Source organism: Oncorhynchus mykiss, chromosome 20 (genome assembly GCF_057628025.1).
Source record: "Oncorhynchus mykiss isolate SJ-2025 chromosome 20, ASM5762802v1, whole genome shotgun sequence".
Taxonomy (NCBI): Eukaryota; Metazoa; Chordata; class Actinopteri; order Salmoniformes; family Salmonidae; genus Oncorhynchus; species Oncorhynchus mykiss.
The window spans coordinates 48,192,909-48,212,861 of record NC_143041.1 but is presented as its reverse complement, the minus strand read 5'-3'; the positions used below and the strand labels follow the sequence as shown (position 1 = coordinate 48,212,861).

The 19,953-nt window shown below is 42.8% G+C and overlaps 1 protein-coding gene across 1 annotated transcript; it reads left to right on the top strand.

The window, feature by feature from the left end:
* Positions 1–521: 521 nt before the first annotated feature.
* LOC149974612 (uncharacterized) lies at positions 522–13,447 on the top strand. The gene is made up of 3 exons (XM_090211985.1): positions 522–665; positions 2,835–3,366; positions 13,437–13,447. The coding sequence occupies exons 1-3, from the start codon at positions 522–524 to the stop codon at positions 13,445–13,447; spliced, it is 687 nt and encodes a 228-aa protein (XP_090068111.1).
* Positions 13,448–19,953: the final 6,506 nt, after the last annotated feature.

The following is a 19,953-nucleotide window of genomic DNA, read 5'->3' as shown; positions in this document are numbered from 1 at the left end:
ATGTCTACCTGCGTACATGTCTACCTGTGTACATGTCTACATATCTACCTGTGTACATGTCTACCTGTCTAAATGTCTACCTGTGTACATGTCTACATGTCTAAATGTCTACCTGTGTACATGTCTAACTATGTACATGTCTACATGTGTACATGTCTACATGTCTACCTGTGTACATGTCTACCTGTCTACCTGTGTACATGCCTACCTGTCTACATGTCTAAATGTCTACATGTCTACCTGTGTACATGTCTACATGTCTACCTGCGTACATGTCTACCTGCGTACATGTCTACCTGCGTACCATGTCTACCTGTGTACATGTCTACATATCTACCTGTGTACATATCTACATGTCTACCTGTGTACATATCTACATGTCTACCTGTGTACATGTCTACCTGTCTAAATGTCTACCTGTGTACATGTCTACATGTCTAAATGTCTACCTGTGTACATGTCTACCTATGTACATGTTTACATATCTACCTGTGTACATGTCTACCTGTCTACCTGTGTACATGCCTACCTGTCTACATGTGTACATGTCTACATGTCTACCTGTGTACATGTCTACCTGTCTACCTGTGTACATGTCTACATGTCTACCTGTGTACATGTCTACATGTCTACCTGTGTACATGTCTACCTGTCTACCTGTGTACATGCCTACCTGTCTACATGTCTACCTGTCTACATGTGTACATGTCTACATGTCTACCTGTGTACATGTCTACATGTCTACCTGTGTACATGTCTACATGTCTACCTGTGTACATGTCTACATGTCTACCTGTGTACATGTCTACATGTCTACCTGTGTACATGTCTACCTGCGTACATGTCTACCTGCGTACATGTCTACCTGTGTACATGTCTACATGTCTACAAGTCTACATGTCTACATGTCTACCTGCGTACATTTGTACCTGCGTACATGTCTTCATGTCTACCTGTGTACATGTCTACATATCTACCTGTGTACATGTCTACATGTCTAAATGTCTACCTGTGTACATGTCTACATGTCTACCTATCTACATGTCTACCTATCTACATGTCTACCTGTGTACCTGTCCACATGTCTACCTGCGTACACGTCTACCTGTGTACACGTCTACCTGCGTACATGTCTACATGTCTACCTGCGTACATGTCTACCTGCGTACATGTCTACATGTCTACCTGTCTACATGTTTACCTGTGTACACGTCTACATGTCTACCTGTGTACACGTCTACATGTCTACCTGCATACATGTCTACCTGCGTACATGTCTACATGTCTACCTGCGTACATGTGTACATGTCTACCTGCGTACATGTCTACCTGTGTACATGTCTACCTGTGTACATGTCTACATATCTACCTGTGTACATGTATACATGTCTAAATGTCTACCTGTGTACATGTGTACATGTCTACCTGTGTACATGTCTACATATCTACCTGTGTACATGTCTACCTGTGTACATGTCTACCTGTGTACATGTCTACCTGTGTACATGTCTACAAGTCTACATGTCTACATGTCTACCTGCGTACATGTCTACCTGCGTACATGTCTACCTGTGTACATGTCTACATATCTACCTGTGTACATGTATACATGTCTAAATGTCTACCTGTGTACATGTGTACATGTCTACATATCTACCTGTGTACATGTCTACCTGTGTACATGTCTACCTGTGTACATGTCTACATGTCTACCTGTGTACATGTCTACATGTCTACCTGTGTACATGTCTACATATCTACCTGTGTACATATCTACATGTCTACCTGTGTACATGTCTACCTGTCTAAATGTCTACCTGTGTACATGTCTACATGTCTAAATGACTACCTGTGTACATGTCTACCTATGTACATGTCTACATATCTACCTGTGTACATGTCTACCTGTCTACCTCTCTACATGTCTACCTGTGTACATGTCTACCTGTCTACCTGTGTACATGTCTACCTGTGTACATGTCTACATGTCTACCTGTCTACATGTCTACCTGTGTACATGTCTACATGTCTACCTGTGTACATGTCTACCTGTCTACATATCTACCTGTGTACATGTCTACCTGTCTACATATCTACCTGTCTTCATGTCTACATATCTACCTGTGTACATGTCTACATGTCTACATATCTACCTGTGTACATGTCTACCTGTCTACATATCTACCTGTGTACATGTCTACCTCTCTACATGTCTACCTGTGTACATATCTACCTGTGTACATGTCTACCTGTGTACATGTCTACATGTCTACCTGTGTACATGTGTACATGTCTACCTGTGTACATGTCTACATGTCTACCTGTGTACATGTCTACATATCTACCTGTGTACATGTCTACCTGTCTAAATGTCTACCTGTGTACATGTGTACATGTCTAAATGTCTACCTGTGTACATGTCTAACTATGTACATGTCTACATGTGTACATGTCTACATGTCTAAATGTGTACATGTCTACCTGTCTACCTGTGTACATGCCTACCTGTCTACATGTCTAAATGTCTACCTGTGTACATGTCTACATGTCTACCTGCGTACATGTCTACCTGCGTACATGTCTACCTGCGTACCATGTCTACCTGCGTACATGTCTACAAGTCTACATGTCTACCTGCGTACATGTGTACCTGTGTACATGTCTACATATCTACCTGTGTACATATCTACATGTCTACCTGTGTACATATCTACATGTCTACCTGTGTACATGTCTAAATGTCTACCTGTGTACATGTCTACATGTCTAAATGTCTACCTGTGTACATGTCTACCTGTCTACCTGTGTACATGCCTACCTGTCTACATGTGTACATGTCTACATGTCTACCTGTGTACATGTCTACCTGTCTACCTGTGTACATGTCTACATGTCTACCTGTGTACATGTCTACATGTCTACCTGTGTACATGTCTACCTGTCTACCTGTGTACATGCCTACCTGTCTACATGTGTACATGTCTACATGTCTACCTGTGTACATGTCTACCTGTCTACCTGTGTACATGCCTACCTGTCTACATGTGTACATGTCTACATGTGTACCTGCGTACATGTCTTCATGTCTACCTGTGTACATGTGTACATATCTACCTGTGTACATGTCTACATGTCTAAATGTCTACCTGTGTACATGTCTACATGTCTACCTATCTACATGTCTACCTATATACATGTCTACCTGTGTACCTGTCCACATGTCTACCTGCGTACACGTCTACCTGTGTACACGTCTACCTGCGTACATGTCTACATGTCTACCTGCGTACATGTCTACCTGCGTACATGTCTACATGTCTACCTGTCTACATGTTTACCTGTGTACACGTCTACATGTCTACCTGTGTACACGTCTACATGTCTACCTGCATACATGTCTACCTGCGTACATGTCTACATGTCTACCTGCGTACATGTCTACCTGTCTACCTGTGTACATGCCTACCTGTCTACATGTCTACCTGTCTACATGTGTACATGTCTACATGTCTACCTGTGTACATGTCTACATGTCTACCTGTGTACATGTCTACATGTCTACCTGTGTACATGTCTACATGTCTACCTGTGTACATGTCTACATGTCTACCTGTGTACATGTCTACCTGCGTACATGTCTACCTGCGTACATGTCTACCTGTGTACATGTCTACATGTCTACAAGTCTACATGTCTACATGTCTACCTGCGTACATGTGTACCTTCGTACATGTCTTCATGTCTACCTGTGTACATGTCTACATATCTACCTGTGTACATGTCTACATGTCTAAATGTCTACCTGTGTACATGTCTACATGTCTACCTATCTACATGTCTACCTATCTACATGTCTACCTGTGTACCTGTCCACATGTCTACCTGCGTACACGTCTACCTGTGTACACGTCTACCTGCGTACATGTCTACATGTCTACCTGCGTACATGTCTACCTGCGTACATGTCTACATGTCTACCTGTCTACATGTGTACCTGCGTACATGTCTTCATGTCTACCTGTGTACATGTCTACATATCTACCTGTGTACATGTCTACATGTCTAAATGTCTACCTGTGTACATGTCTACATGTCTACCTATCTACATGTCTACCTATCTACATGTCTACCTGTGTACCTGTCCACATGTCTACCTGCGTACACGTCTACCTGTGTACACGTCTACCTGCGTACATGTCTACATGTCTACCTGCGTACATGTCTACCTGCGTACATGTCTACATGTCTACCTGTCTACATGTTTACCTGTGTACACGTCTACATGTCTACCTGTGTACACGTCTACATGTCTACCTGCATACATGTCTACCTGCGTACATGTCTACATGTCTACCTGCGTACATGTCTACATGTCTACCTGCGTACATGTCTACCTGTCTACATGTCTACCTGTGTACATGTCTACATGTCTACCTGTGTACATGTCTACCTGTCTACATATCTACCTGTGTACATGTCTACCTGTCTACATATCTACCTGTCTTCATGTCTACATATCTACCTGTGTACATGTCTACATGTCTACATATCTACCTGTGTACATGTCTACCTGTCTACATATCTACCTGTGTACATGTCTACCTCTCTACATGTCTACCTGTGTACATATCTACCTGTGTACATGTCTACCTGTGTACATGTCTACATGTCTACCTGTGTACATGTGTACATGTCTACCTGTGTACATGTCTACATGTCTACCTGTGTACATGTCTACATATCTACCTGTGTACATGTCTACCTGTCTAAATGTCTACCTGTGTACATGTGTACATGTCTAAATGTCTACCTGTGTACATGTCTAACTATGTACATGTCTACATGTGTACATGTCTACATGTCTAAATGTGTACATGTCTACCTGTCTACCTGTGTACATGCCTACCTGTCTACATGTCTAAATGTCTACCTGTGTACATGTCTACATGTCTACCTGCGTACATGTCTACCTGCGTACATGTCTACCTGCGTACCATGTCTACCTGCGTACATGTCTACAAGTCTACATGTCTACCTGCGTACATGTGTACCTGTGTACATGTCTACATATCTACCTGTGTACATATCTACATGTCTACCTGTGTACATATCTACATGTCTACCTGTGTACATGTCTACATGTCTAAATGTCTACCTGTGTACATGTCTACCTGTCTACCTGTGTACATGCCTACCTGTCTACATGTGTACATGTCTACATGTCTACCTGTGTACATGTCTACCTGTCTACCTGTGTACATGTCTACATGTCTACCTGTGTACATGTCTACATGTCTACCTGTGTACATGTCTACCTGTCTACCTGTGTACATGCCTACCTGTCTACATGTGTACATGTCTACATGTCTACCTGTGTACATGTCTACCTGTCTACCTGTGTACATGCCTACCTGTCTACATGTGTACATGTCTACATGTGTACCTGCGTACATGTCTTCATGTCTACCTGTGTACATGTGTACATATCTACCTGTGTACATGTCTACATGTCTAAATGTCTACCTGTGTACATGTCTACATGTCTACCTATCTACATGTCTACCTATCTACATGTCTACCTGTGTACCTGTCCACATGTCTACCTGTGTACACGTCTACCTGCGTACATGTCTACATGTCTACCTGCGTACATGTCTACCTGCGTACATGTCTACATGTCTACCTGTCTACATGTTTACCTGTGTACACGTCTACATGTCTACCTGTGTACACGTCTACATGTCTACCTGCATACATGTCTACCTGCGTACATGTCTACATGTCTACCTGCGTACATGTCTACCTGTCTACCTGTGTACATGCCTACCTGTCTACATGTCTACCTGTCTACATGTGTACATGTCTACATGTCTACCTGTGTACATGTCTACATGTCTACCTGTGTACATGTCTACATGTCTACCTGTGTACATGTCTACATGTCTACCTGTGTACATGTCTACATGTCTACCTGTGCACATGTCTACCTGCGTACATGTCTACCTGCGTACATGTCTACCTGTGTACATGTCTACATGTCTACAAGTCTACATGTCTACATGTCTACCTGCGTACATGTGTACCTTCGTACATGTCTTCATGTCTACCTGTGTACATGTCTACATGTCTAAATGTCTACCTGTGTACATGTCTACATGTCTACCTATCTACATGTCTACCTATCTACATGTCTACCTGTGTACCTGTCCACATGTCTACCTGCGTACACGTCTACCTGTGTACACGTCTACCTGCGTACATGTCTACATGTCTACCTGCGTACATGTCTACCTGCGTACATGTCTACATGTCTACCTGTCTACATGTGTACCTGCGTACATGTCTTCATGTCTACCTGTGTACATGTCTACATATCTACCTGTGTACATGTCTACATGTCTAAATGTCTACCTGTGTACATGTCTACATGTCTACCTATCTACATGTCTACCTATCTACATGTCTACCTGTGTACCTGTCCACATGTCTACCTGCGTACACGTCTACCTGTGTACACGTCTACCTGCGTACATGTCTACATGTCTACCTGCGTACATGTCTACCTGCGTACATGTCTACATGTCTACCTGTCTACATGTTTACCTGTGTACACGTCTACATGTCTACCTGTGTACACGTCTACATGTCTACCTGCATACATGTCTACCTGCGTACATGTCTACATGTCTACCTGCGTACATGTCTACATGTCTACCTGCGTACATGTCTACCTGTGTACATGTCTACCTGTGTACATGTCTACATATCTACCTGTGTACATGTATACATGTCTAAATGTCTACCTGTGTACATGTGTACATGTCTACCTGTGTACATGTCTACATATCTACCTGTGTACATGTCTACCTGTGTACATGTCTACCTGTCTACCTGTGTACATGCCTACCTGTCTACATGTGTACATGTCTACATGTCTACCTGTGTACATGTCTACCTGTCTACCTGTGTACATGTCTACATGTCTACCTGTGTACATGTCTACATGTCTACCTGTGTACATGTCTACCTGTGTACATGCCTACCTGTCTACATGTGTACATGTCTACATGTCTACCTGTGTACATGTCTACCTGTCTACCTGTGTACATGCCTACCTGTCTACATGTGTACATGTCTACATGTGTACCTGCGTACATGTCTTCATGTCTACCTGTGTACATGTGTACATATCTACCTGTGTACATGTCTACATGTCTAAATGTCTACCTGTGTACATGTCTACATGTCTACCTATCTACATGTCTACCTATCTACATGTCTACCTGTGTACCTGTCCACATGTCTACCTGCGTACACGTCTACCTGTGTACACGTCTACCTGCGTTCATGTCTACATGTCTACCTGCGTACATGTCTACCTGCGTACATGTCTACATGTCTACCTGTCTACATGTTTACCTGTGTACACGTCTACATGTCTACCTGTGTACACGTCTACATGTCTACCTGCATACATGTCTACCTGCGTACATGTCTACATGTCTACCTGCGTACATGTCTACCTGTCTACCTGTGTACATGCCTACCTGTCTACATGTCTACCTGTCTACATGTGTACATGTCTACATGTCTACCTGTGTACATGTCTACATGTCTACCTGTGTACATGTCTACATGTCTACCTGTGTACATGTCTACATGTCTACCTGTGTACATGTCTACATGTCTACCTGTGTACATGTCTACCTGCGTACATGTCTACCTGCGTACATGTCTACCTGTGTACATGTCTACATGTCTACAAGTCTACATGTCTACATGTCTACCTGCGTACATGTGTACCTTCGTACATGTCTTCATGTCTACCTGTGTACATGTCTACATATCTACCTGTGTACATGTCTACATGTCTAAATGTCTACCTGTGTACATGTCTACATGTCTACCTATCTACATGTCTACCTATCTACATGTCTACCTGTGTACCTGTCCACATGTCTACCTGCGTACACGTCTACCTGTGTACACGTCTACCTGCGTACATGTCTACATGTCTACCTGCGTACATGTCTACCTGCGTACATGTCTACATGTCTACCTGTCTACATGTGTACCTGCGTACATGTCTTCATGTCTACCTGTGTACATGTCTACATATCTACCTGTGTACATGTCTACATGTCTAAATGTCTACCTGTGTACATGTCTACATGTCTACCTATCTACATGTCTACCTATCTACATGTCTACCTGTGTACCTGTCCACATGTCTACCTGTGTACACGTCTACCTGCGTACATGTCTACATGTCTACCTGCGTACATGTCTACCTGCGTACATGTCTACCTGCGTACATGTCTACATGTCTACCTGTCTACATGTTTACCTGTGTACACGTCTACATGTCTACCTGTGTACACGTCTACATGTCTACCTGCATACATGTCTACCTGCGTACATGTCTACATGTCTACCTGCGTACATGTCTACATGTCTACCTGCGTACATGTCTACCTGTGTACATGTCTACCTGTGTACATGTCTACATATCTACCTGTGTACATGTATACATGTCTAAATGTCTACCTGTGTACATGTGTACATGTCTACCTGTGTACATGTCTACATATCTACCTGTGTACATGTCTACCTGTGTACATGTCTACCTGTGTACATGTCTACCTGTGTACATGTCTACAAGTCTACATGTCTACATGTCTACCTGCGTACATGTCTACCTGCGTACATGTCTACCTGTGTACATGTCTACATATCTACCTGTGTACATGTATACATGTCTAAATGTCTACCTGTGTACATGTGTACATGTCTACATATCTACCTGTGTACATGTCTACCTGTGTACATGTCTACCTGTGTACATGTCTACATGTCTACCTGTGTACATGTCTACATGTCTACCTGTGTACATGTCTACATATCTACCTGTGTACATATCTACATGTCTACCTGTGTACATGTCTACCTGTCTAAATGTCTACCTGTGTACATGTCTACATGTCTAAATGACTACCTGTGTACATGTCTACCTATGTACATGTCTACATATCTACCTGTGTACATGTCTACCTGTCTACCTCTCTACATGTCTACCTGTGTACATGTCTACCTGTCTACCTGTGTACATGTCTACCTGTGTACATGTCTACATGTCTACCTGTCTACATGTCTACCTGTGTACATGTCTACATGTCTACCTGTGTACATGTCTACCTGTCTACATATCTACCTGTGTACATGTCTACCTGTCTACATATCTACCTGTCTTCATGTCTACATATCTACCTGTGTACATGTCTACATGTCTACATATCTACCTGTGTACATGTCTACCTGTCTACATATCTACCTGTGTACATGTCTACCTCTCTACATGTCTACCTGTGTACATATCTACCTGTGTACATGTCTACCTGTGTACATGTCTACATGTCTACCTGTGTACATGTCTACATGTCTACCTGTGTACATGTCTACATATCTACCTGTGTACATGTCTACCTGTCTAAATGTCTACCTGTGTACATGTGTACATGTCTAAATGTCTACCTGTGTACATGTCTAACTATGTACATGTCTACATGTGTACATGTCTACATGTCTAAATGTGTACATGTCTACCTGTCTACCTGTGTACATGCCTACCTGTCTACATGTCTAAATGTCTACCTGTGTACATGTCTACATGTCTACCTGCGTACATGTCTACCTGCGTACATGTCTACCTGCGTACCATGTCTACCTGCGTACATGTCTACAAGTCTACATGTCTACCTGCGTACATGTGTACCTGTGTACATGTCTACATATCTACCTGTGTACATATCTACATGTCTACCTGTGTACATATCTACATGTCTACCTGTGTACATGTCTACCTGTCTAAATGTCTACCTGTGTACATGTCTACATGTCTAAATGTCTACCTGTGTACATGTCTACCTATGTACATGTCTACATATCTACCTGTGTACATGTCTACCTGTCTATCTGTGTACATGCCTACCTGTCTACATGTGTACATGTCTACTTGTCTACCTGTGTACATGGTTACCTGTCTACCTGTGTACATGTCTACCTGTGTACATGTCTACATGTCTACCTGTGTACATGTCTACCTGTCTACCTGTGTACATGCCTACCTGTCTACATGTGTACATGTCTACATGTCTACCTGTGTACATGTCTACCTGTCTACCTGTGTACATGCCTACCTGTCTACATGTGTACATGTCTACATGTGTACCTGCGTACATGTCTTCATGTCTACCTGTGTACATGTGTACATATCTACCTGTGTACATGTCTACATGTCTAAATGTCTACCTGTGTACATGTCTACATGTCTACCTATCTACATGTCTACCTATCTACATGTCTACCTGTGTACCTGTCCACATGTCTACCTGCGTACACGTCTACCTGTGTACACGTCTACCTGCGTACATGTCTACATGTCTACCTGCGTACATGTCTACCTGTGTACACGTCTACATGTCTACCTGTGTACATGTCTACATGTCTACCTGTGTACATGTCTACATATCTACCTGTGTACATGTCTACCTGTCTAAATGTCTACCTGTGTACATGTGTACATGTCTAAATGTCTACCTGTGTACATGTCTAACTATGTACATGTCTACATGTGTACATGTCTACATGTCTAAATGTGTACATGTCTACCTGTCTACCTGTGTACATGCCTACCTGTCTACATGTCTAAATGTCTACCTGTGTACATGTCTACATGTCTACCTGCGTACATGTCTACCTGCGTACATGTCTACCTGCATACCATGTCTACCTGCGTACATGTCTACAAGTCTACATGTCTACCTGCGTACATGTGTACCTGTGTACATGTCTACATATCTACCTGTGTACATATCTACATGTCTACCTGTGTACATATCTACATGTCTACCTGTGTACATGTCTACCTGTCTACCTGTGTACATGCCTACCTGTCTACATGTCTAAATGTCTACCTGTGTACATGTCTACATGTCTACCTGCGTACATGTCTACCTGCGTACATGTCTACCTGCGTACCATGTCTACCTGCGTACATGTCTACAAGTCTACATGTCTACCTGCGTACATGTGTACCTGTGTACATGTCTACATATCTACCTGTGTACATATCTACATGTCTACCTGTGTACATATCTACATGTCTACCTGTGTACATGTCTACCTGTCTAAATGTCTACCTGTGTACATGTCTACATGTCTAAATGTCTACCTGTGTACATGTCTACCTATGTACATATCTACATGTCTACCTGTGTACCTGTCCACATGTCTACCTGCGTACACGTCTACCTGTGTACACGTCTACCTGCGTACATGTCTACATGTCTACCTGCGTACATGTCTACCTGTGTACACGTCTACATGTCTACCTGTGTACACGTCTACATGTCTACCTGCATACATGTCTACCTGGGTACATGTCTACATGTCTACCTGGGTACATGTCTACATGTCTACCTGCGTACATGTCTACATGTCTACCTGCGTACATGTCTACCTGTGTACATGTCTACCTGTGTACATGTCTACATATCTACCTGTGTACATGTATACATGTCTAAATGTCTACCTGTGTACATGTGTACATGTCTACCTGTGTACATGTCTACATATCTACCTGTGTACATGTCTACCTGTGTACATGTCTACCTGTGTACATGTCTACCTGTGTACATGTCTACAAGTCTACATGTCTACATGTCTACCTGCGTACATGTCTACCTGCGTACATGTCTACCTGTGTACATGTCTACATATCTACCTGTGTACATGTATACATGTCTAAATGTCTACCTGTGTACATGTGTACATGTCTACATATCTACCTGTGTACATGTCTACCTGTGTACATGTCTACCTGTGTACATGTCTACATGTCTACCTGTGTACATGTCTACATATCTACCTGTGTACATATCTACATGTCTACCTGTGTACATGTCTACCTGTCTAAATGTCTACCTGTGTACATGTCTACATGTCTAAATGTCTACCTGTGTACATGTCTACATATCTACCTGTGTACATGTATACATGTCTAAATGTCTACCTGTGTACATGTGTACATGTCTACCTGTGTACATGTCTACATATCTACCTGTGTACATGTCTACCTGTGTACATGTCTACCTGTGTACATGTCTACCTGTGTACATGTCTACAAGTCTACATGTCTACATGTCTACCTGCGTACATGTCTACCTGCGTACATGTCTACCTGTGTACATGTCTACATATCTACCTGTGTACATGTATACATGTCTAAATGTCTACCTGTGTACATGTGTACATGTCTACATATCTACCTGTGTACATGTCTACCTGTGTACATGTCTACCTGTGTACATGTCTACATGTCTACCTGTGTACATGTCTACATATCTACCTGTGTACATATCTACATGTCTACCTGTGTACATGTCTACCTGTCTAAATGTCTACCTGTGTACATGTCTACATGTCTAAATGACTACCTGTGTACATGTCTACCTATGTACATGTCTACATATCTACCTGTGTACATGTCTACCTGTCTACCTCTCTACATGTCTACCTGTGTACATGTCTACCTGTCTACCTGTGTACATGTCTACCTGTGTACATGTCTACATGTCTACCTGTCTACATGTCTACCTGTGTACATGTCTACATGTCTACCTGTGTACATGTCTACCTGTCTACATATCTACCTGTGTACATGTCTACCTGTCTAAATATCTACCTGTCTTCATGTCTACATATCTACCTGTGTACATGTCTACATGTCTACATATCTACCTGTGTACATGTCTACCTGTCTACATATCTACCTGTGTACATGTCTACCTGTCTACCTCTCTACATGTCTACCTGTGTACATGTCTACCTGTCTACCTGTGTACATGTCTACCTGTGTACATGTCTACATGTCTACCTGTCTACATGTCTACCTGTGTACATGTCTACATGTCTACCTGTGTACATGTCTACCTGTCTACATATCTATCTGTGTACATGTCTACCTGTCTACATATCTACCTGTCTTCATGTCTACATATCTACCTGTGTACATGTCTACATGTCTACATATCTACCTGTGTACATGTCTACCTGTCTACATATCTACCTGTGTACATGTCTACATGTCTACCTGTGTACATGTCTACCAGTGTACATGTCTACCTGTCTACATGTCTACCTGCGTACATGTCTACCTACTTACATGTCTACCTACGTACATGTCTACCTGTCTACATGTCTACCTGCGTACATGTCTACCTGCGTACATGTCTACCTGCGTACATGTCTACCTGCGTACATGTCTACCTGCGTACATGTCTACCTACGTACATGTCTACCTGCGTACATGTCTACCTGTGTACATGTCTACCTCACACTATCGTAGCCCATGTCATACGTGTTTTTCCGTGTTCTAGATTCCCCGTGATCAGCCAGCGTTCTCTGTTCTGTCTGCTGTCTATCTTTGGTAATGGAAGAGTACTGACTAGCTGCACTACATAACAGAGCAGAAGACAAGCTGCCTCCCAAATGGCCTCTACGGTTTCTGCTCAAATGAAGTGCATTATAGGGAATTTGGAATACAGCTCTGTTCTTTTCTTTAAACAATCTGACTCCTCCATTTCACACAAATTGCTGGCTGCTGAAGCCTGATGGATGTTTGTGTGTGACGTAGGTGTGTGTGGGGGTCGGCCTCTGAAACACAGGTTTAAAACCACTTTTCAACCCTTCTGTTATTCAACAATGTAGAGGACAGCGTTTCAACAGTGTAGAGGACAGCGTTTCAACAGTGTAGAGGACAGCGTTTCAACCCTTCTCTGTTATTCAACAGTGTAGAGGACAGCGTTTCAACAGTGTAGAGGACAGCGTTTCAACAGTGTAGAGGACAGCATTTCAACCCTTCTCTGTTATTCAACAGTGTAGAGGACAGCGTTTCAACAGTGTAGAGGACAGCATTTCAACCCTTCTCTGTTATTCAACAGTGTAGAGGACAGCGTTTCAACCCTTCTCTGTTATTCAACAGTGTAGAGGACAGCGTTTCAACCCTTCTCTGTTATTCAACAGTGTAGAGGACAGCGTTTCAACAGTGTAGAGGACAGCGTTTCAACAGTGTAGAGGACAGCGTTTCAACAGTGTAGAGGACAGCGTTTCAACAGTGTAGAGGACAGCGTTTCAACAGTGTAGAGGACAGCATTTCAACAGTGTAGAGGACAGCGTTTCAACAGTGTAGAGGACAGCGTTTCAACCCTGCTCTGTTATTCAACAGTGTAGAGGACAGCGTTTCAACCCTTCTCTGTTATTCAACAGTGTAGAGGACAGCGTTTCAACCCTTCTCTGTTATTCAACAGTGTAGAGGACAGCGTTTCAACAGTGTAGAGGACAGCGTTTCAACAGTGTAGAGGACAGCGTTTCAACAGTGTAGAGGACAGCGTTTCAACAGTGTAGAGGACAGCGTTTCAACAGTGTAGAGGACAGCATTTCAACAGTGTAGAGGACAGCATTTCAACAGTGTAGAGGACAGCGTTTCAACAGTGTAGAGGACAGCGTTTCAACAGTGTAGAGGACAGCGTTTCAACAGTGTAGAGGACAGCATTTCAGCAGTGTAGAGGACAGCGTTTCAACAGTGTAGAGGACAGCGTTCCAACAGTGTAGAGGACAGCGTTTCAACCCTTCTCTGTTATTCAACAGTGTAGAGGACAGCATTTCAACCCTTCTCTGTTATTCAACAGTGTAGAGGACAGCGTTTCAACCCTTCTCTGTTATTCAACAGTGTAGAGGACAGCGTTTCAACCCTTCTCTGTTATTCAACAGTGTAGAGGACAGCGTTTCAACAGTGTAGAGGACAGCGTTTCAACAGTGTAGAGGACAGCGTTTCAACAGTGTAGAGGACAGCGTTTCAACAGTGTAGAGGACAGCGTTTCAACAGTGTAGAGGACAGCATTTCAACAGTGTAGAGGACAGCGTTTCAACAGTGTAGAGGACAGCGTTTCAACAGTGTAGAGGACAGCGTTTCAACAGTGTAGAGGACAGCGTTTCAACAGTGTAGAGGACAGCATTTCAGCAGTGTAGAGGACAGCGTTTCAACAGTGTAGAGGACAGCGTTCCAACAGTGTAGAGGACAGCGTTTCAACCCTTCTCTGTTATTCAACAGTGTAGAGGACAGCATTTCAACCCTTCTCTGTTATTCAACAGTGTAGAGGACAGCGTTTCAACCCTTCTCTGTTATTCAACAGTGTATAGGACAGCGTTTCAACAGTGTAGAGGACAGCGTTTCAACCCTTCTCTGTTATTCAACAGTGTAGAGGACAGCGTTTCAACAGTGTAGAGGACAGCGTTTCAACCCTTCTCTGTTATTCAACAGTGTAGAGGACAGCGTTTCAACAGTGTAGAGGACAGCGTTTCAACAGTGTAGAGGACAGCGTTTCAACAGTGTAGAGGACAGCGTTTCAACAGTGTAGAGGACAGCGTTTCAACAGTGTAGAGGACAGCGTTTCAACAGTGTAGAGGACAGCGTTTCAACCCTTCTCTGTTATTCAACAGTGTAGAGTACTGGGTTTCAACAATGTAGAGGACAGCGTTTCAACAGTGTAGAGGACAGCATTTCAACAGTGTAGAGGACAGCATTTCAACAGTGTAGAGGACAGCGTTTCAACAGTGTAGAGGACAGCGTTTCAACAGTGTAGAGGACAGCGTTTCAACAGTGTAGAGGACAGCGTTTCAACAGTGTAGAGGACAGCGTTTCAACAGTGTAGAGGACAGCGTTTCAACAGTGTAGAGGACAGCATTTCAACCCTTCTCTGTTATTCAACAGTGTAGAGGACTGCGTTTCAACAATGTAGAGGACAGCGTTTCAACCCTTCTCTGTTATTCAACAGTGTAGAGGACAGCGTTTCAACCCTTCTGTTATTCAACAGTGTAGAGGACAGCGTTCCAACAGTGTAGAGGACAGCGTTTCAACCCTTCTCTGTTATTCAACAGTGTAGAGGACAGCGTTTCAACCCTTCTCTGTTATTCAACAGTGTAGAGGACAGCGTTTCAACCCTTCTGTTATTCAACAATGTAGAGGACAGCGTTTCAACAGTGTATAGGACAGCGTTTCAACCCTTCTCTGTTATTCAACAGTGTAGAGTACTGCGTTTCAACCCTTCTCTGTTATTCAACAGTGTAGAGGACAGCGTTTCAACAGTGTAGAGGACAGCATTTCAACCCTTCTCTGTTATTCAACAATGTAGAGGACAGCGTTTCAACAGTTTAGAGGACAGCGTTTCAACAGTGTAGAGGACAGCGTTTCAACCCTTCTCTGTTATTCAGCAGTGTAGAGGACAGCGTTTCAACAGTGTAGAGGACAGCGTTCCAACAGTGTAGAGGACAGTGTTTCAACCGTTCTCTGTTATTCAACAGTGTAGAGGACAGCGTTTCAACCCTTCTCTGTTATTCAACAGTGTAGAGGACAGCGTTCCAACAGTGTAGAGGACAGCGTTTCAACCCTTCTCTGTTATTCAACAGTGTAGAGGACAGCGTTTCAACAGTGTAGAGGACAGCGTTTCAACCCTTCTGTTATTCAACAGTGTAGAGGACAGCGTTTCAACAGTGTAGAGGACAGCGTTTCAACCCTTCTCTGTTATTCAACAGTGTAGAGGACAGCGTTTCAACCCTTCTGTTATTCAACAATGTAGAGGACAGCGTTTCAACAGTGTATAGGACAGCGTTTCAACCCTTCTCTGTTATTCAACAGTGTAGAGTACTGCGTTTCAACCCTTCTCTGTTATTCAACAGTGTAGAGGACTGCGTTTCAACAGTGTAGAGGACAGCGTTTCAACCCTTCTCTGTTATTCAACAGTGTAGAGGACAGCGTTTCAACAGTGTAGAGGACAGCGTTTCAACAGTGTAGAGGACAGCGTTTCAACAGTGTAGAGGACAGCGTTTCAACCCCTCTGTTATTCAACAGTGTAGAGGACAGCGTTTCAACAATGTAGAGGACAGCGTTTCAACAGTGTAGAGGACAGCATTTCAACAGTGTAGAGGACAGCATTTCAACAGTGTAGAGGACAGCGTTTCAACAGTGTAGAGGACAGCGTTTCAACAGTGTAGAGGACAGCGTTTCAACAGTGTAGAGGACAGCGTTTCAACAGTGTAGAGGACAGCGTTTCAACAGTGTAGAGGACAGCGTTTCAACAGTGTAGAGGACAGCATTTCAACAGTGTAGAGGACAGTGTTTCAACAGTGTAGAGGACAGCGTTTCAACAGTGTAGAGGACAGCGTTTCAACAGTGTAGAGGACAGCGTTTCAACAGTGTAGAGGACAGCGTTTCAACAGTGTAGAGGACAGCGTTTCAACAGTGTAGAGGACAGCGTTTCAACAGTGTAGAGGACAGCGTTTCAACAGTGTAGAGGACAGCGTTTCAACAGTGTAGAGGACAGCGTTTCAACAGTGTAGAGGACAGCGTTTCAACCCTTCTCTGTAATTCAACAGTGTAGAGGACAGTGTTTCAACAGTGTAGAGGACAGCATTTCAACCCTTCTCTGTTATTCAACAGTGTAGAGGACAGCGTTTCAACCCTCGCCCGTCCGTCCGTCAGTATGTCAACACACCTCCACTTCAGCTCTAAGAGGTGTCTTTTTTTCCTATCTGTGTTTGAGAAAAACGATCAATGCCAGACAAAGGCAAGGGGAGAAAGGAGAAACACAATTGCTTATTGACAGAGAACTCAACGTCTGGACGAATAGAAGTCTGAAAGACGACAGCTTAGGGCTTAGTGACTGGTGAGGTAAGAGAGATACAGAGAGAGACTGAGAGAGACTGAGAGAGAGAGACAGAGAAAAATCTGCAAAAAATATCCTCTGTGTACAAAGTAAAACACCAAATTAATGCATGCAGAACAGAATTAGGCTGATACACGCTAATTATCAAAATCCAGAAAAGAGCTGTTAAATTATACAACCACATAAAAGGAAGCGATTCCCAAACCTTCTATAACTAAGCAAGCTGGTCCTGGGGCTCTGTTCACAAACACAAAACAGACCCCACAGAGCCCCAACACAATTATAACCCAACCAAAATATGAGAAAACAAAAAGATAATTACTTGACACATTAGAAAGAATTTACTGAAAAACATAACAAACTAGAATACCTGACCACTGTGACTGACCCAACATTAAGGAAAGCAGTGAGCATAGCCTTGCTACTGAGAAAGTCCGCCGTAGGCAGACCTGGCTCTCAAGAGAAGACAGTCTATGTGCTCACTGCCCACAAAATGAGGTGGAAACTGAGCTGCACTTCCTAACTTCCTGCCCAATGTATGACCATATTGGAGACACATATTTCCCTCAGATTAAACAGACCCACAAAGAATTGGATTACAAACCCCATTTTGATAAACTCCCATATCTACTGGGTGAAATACCACAGTGTTTCAGCACAGCAGCAAGATGTGTGACCTGTTGCCACGAGAAAAGGGCAACCAGTGAAGAACAAACACCATTGTAAATACAACCCATATTTATGCTTATTTATTTTCCATTTTGTACTTGAACTATTTTCACATAATATGACATTTGAAATGTGTTTTTTTTAAACTGTTTTTTTTCAGTTGTTTTAATTATCTACCTTGGTATTCAGACCTCTTGACTTATTCCACATTCATATTTTGTTACGTTACAGCCTTATTATAAAATGTATTAAATTGTTTTTTTCCCTCATTAATCTATACACAATACATCATAATGACATAACAAAAACAGGTTTTTAGAAATGTTTGCTAATTTATTAAAAACTGAAAGACAGGGTCCTGAAAAAGGTAAGTTTCTGTTTTTGCTGAGTTTATATATACAGTGCCTTGCGAAAGTATTCGGCCCCCTTGAACTTTGCGACCTTTTGCCACATTTCAGGCTTCAAACATAAAGATATAAAACTGTATTTTTTTGTGAAGAATCAACAACAAGTGGGACACAATCATGAAGTGGAACGACATTTATTGGATATTTCAAACTTTTTTAACAAATCAAAAACTGAACAATTGGGCGTGCAAAATTATTCAGCCCCCTTAAGTTAATACTTTGTAGCGCCACCTTTTGCTGCGATTACAGCTGTAAGTCGCTTGGGGTATGTCTCTATCAGTTTTGCACATCGAGAGACTGACATTTTTTCCCATTCCTCCTTGCAAAACAGCTCGAGCTCAGTGAGGTTGGATGGAGAGCATTTGTGAACAGCAGTTTTCAGTTCTTTCCACAGATTCTCGATTGGATTCAGGTCTGGACTTTGACTTGGCCATTCTAACACCTGGATATGTTTATTTTTGAACCATTCCATTGTAGATTTTGCTTTATGTTTTGGATCATTGTCTTGTTGGAAGACAAATCTCCGTCCCAGTCTCAGGTCTTTTGCAGACTCCATCAGGTTTTCTTCCAGAATGGTCCTGTATTTGGCTCCATCCATCTTCCCATCAATTTTAACCATCTTCCCTGTCCCTGCTGAAGAAAAGCAGGCCCAAACCGTGATGCTGCCACCACGTTTGACAGTGGGGATGGTGTGTTCAGGGTGATGAGCTGTGTTGCTTTTACGCCAAACATAACATTTTGCATTGTTGCCAAAAAGTTCAATTTTGGTTTCATCTGACCAGAGCACCTTCTTCCACATGTTTGGTGTGTCTCCCAGGTGGCTTGTGGCAAACTTTAAACAACACTTTTTATGGATATCTTTAAGAAAATGGCTTTCTTCTTGCCACTCTTCCATAAAGGCCAGATTTGTGCAATATACAACTGATTGTTGTCCTATGGACAGAGTCTCCCACCTCAGCTGTAGATCTCTGCAGTTCATCCAGAGTGATCATGGGCCTCTTGGCTGCATCTCTGATCAGTCTTCTCCTTGTATGAGCTGAAAGTTTAGAGGGACGGCCAGGTCTTGATAGATTTGCAGTGGTCTGATACTCCTTCCA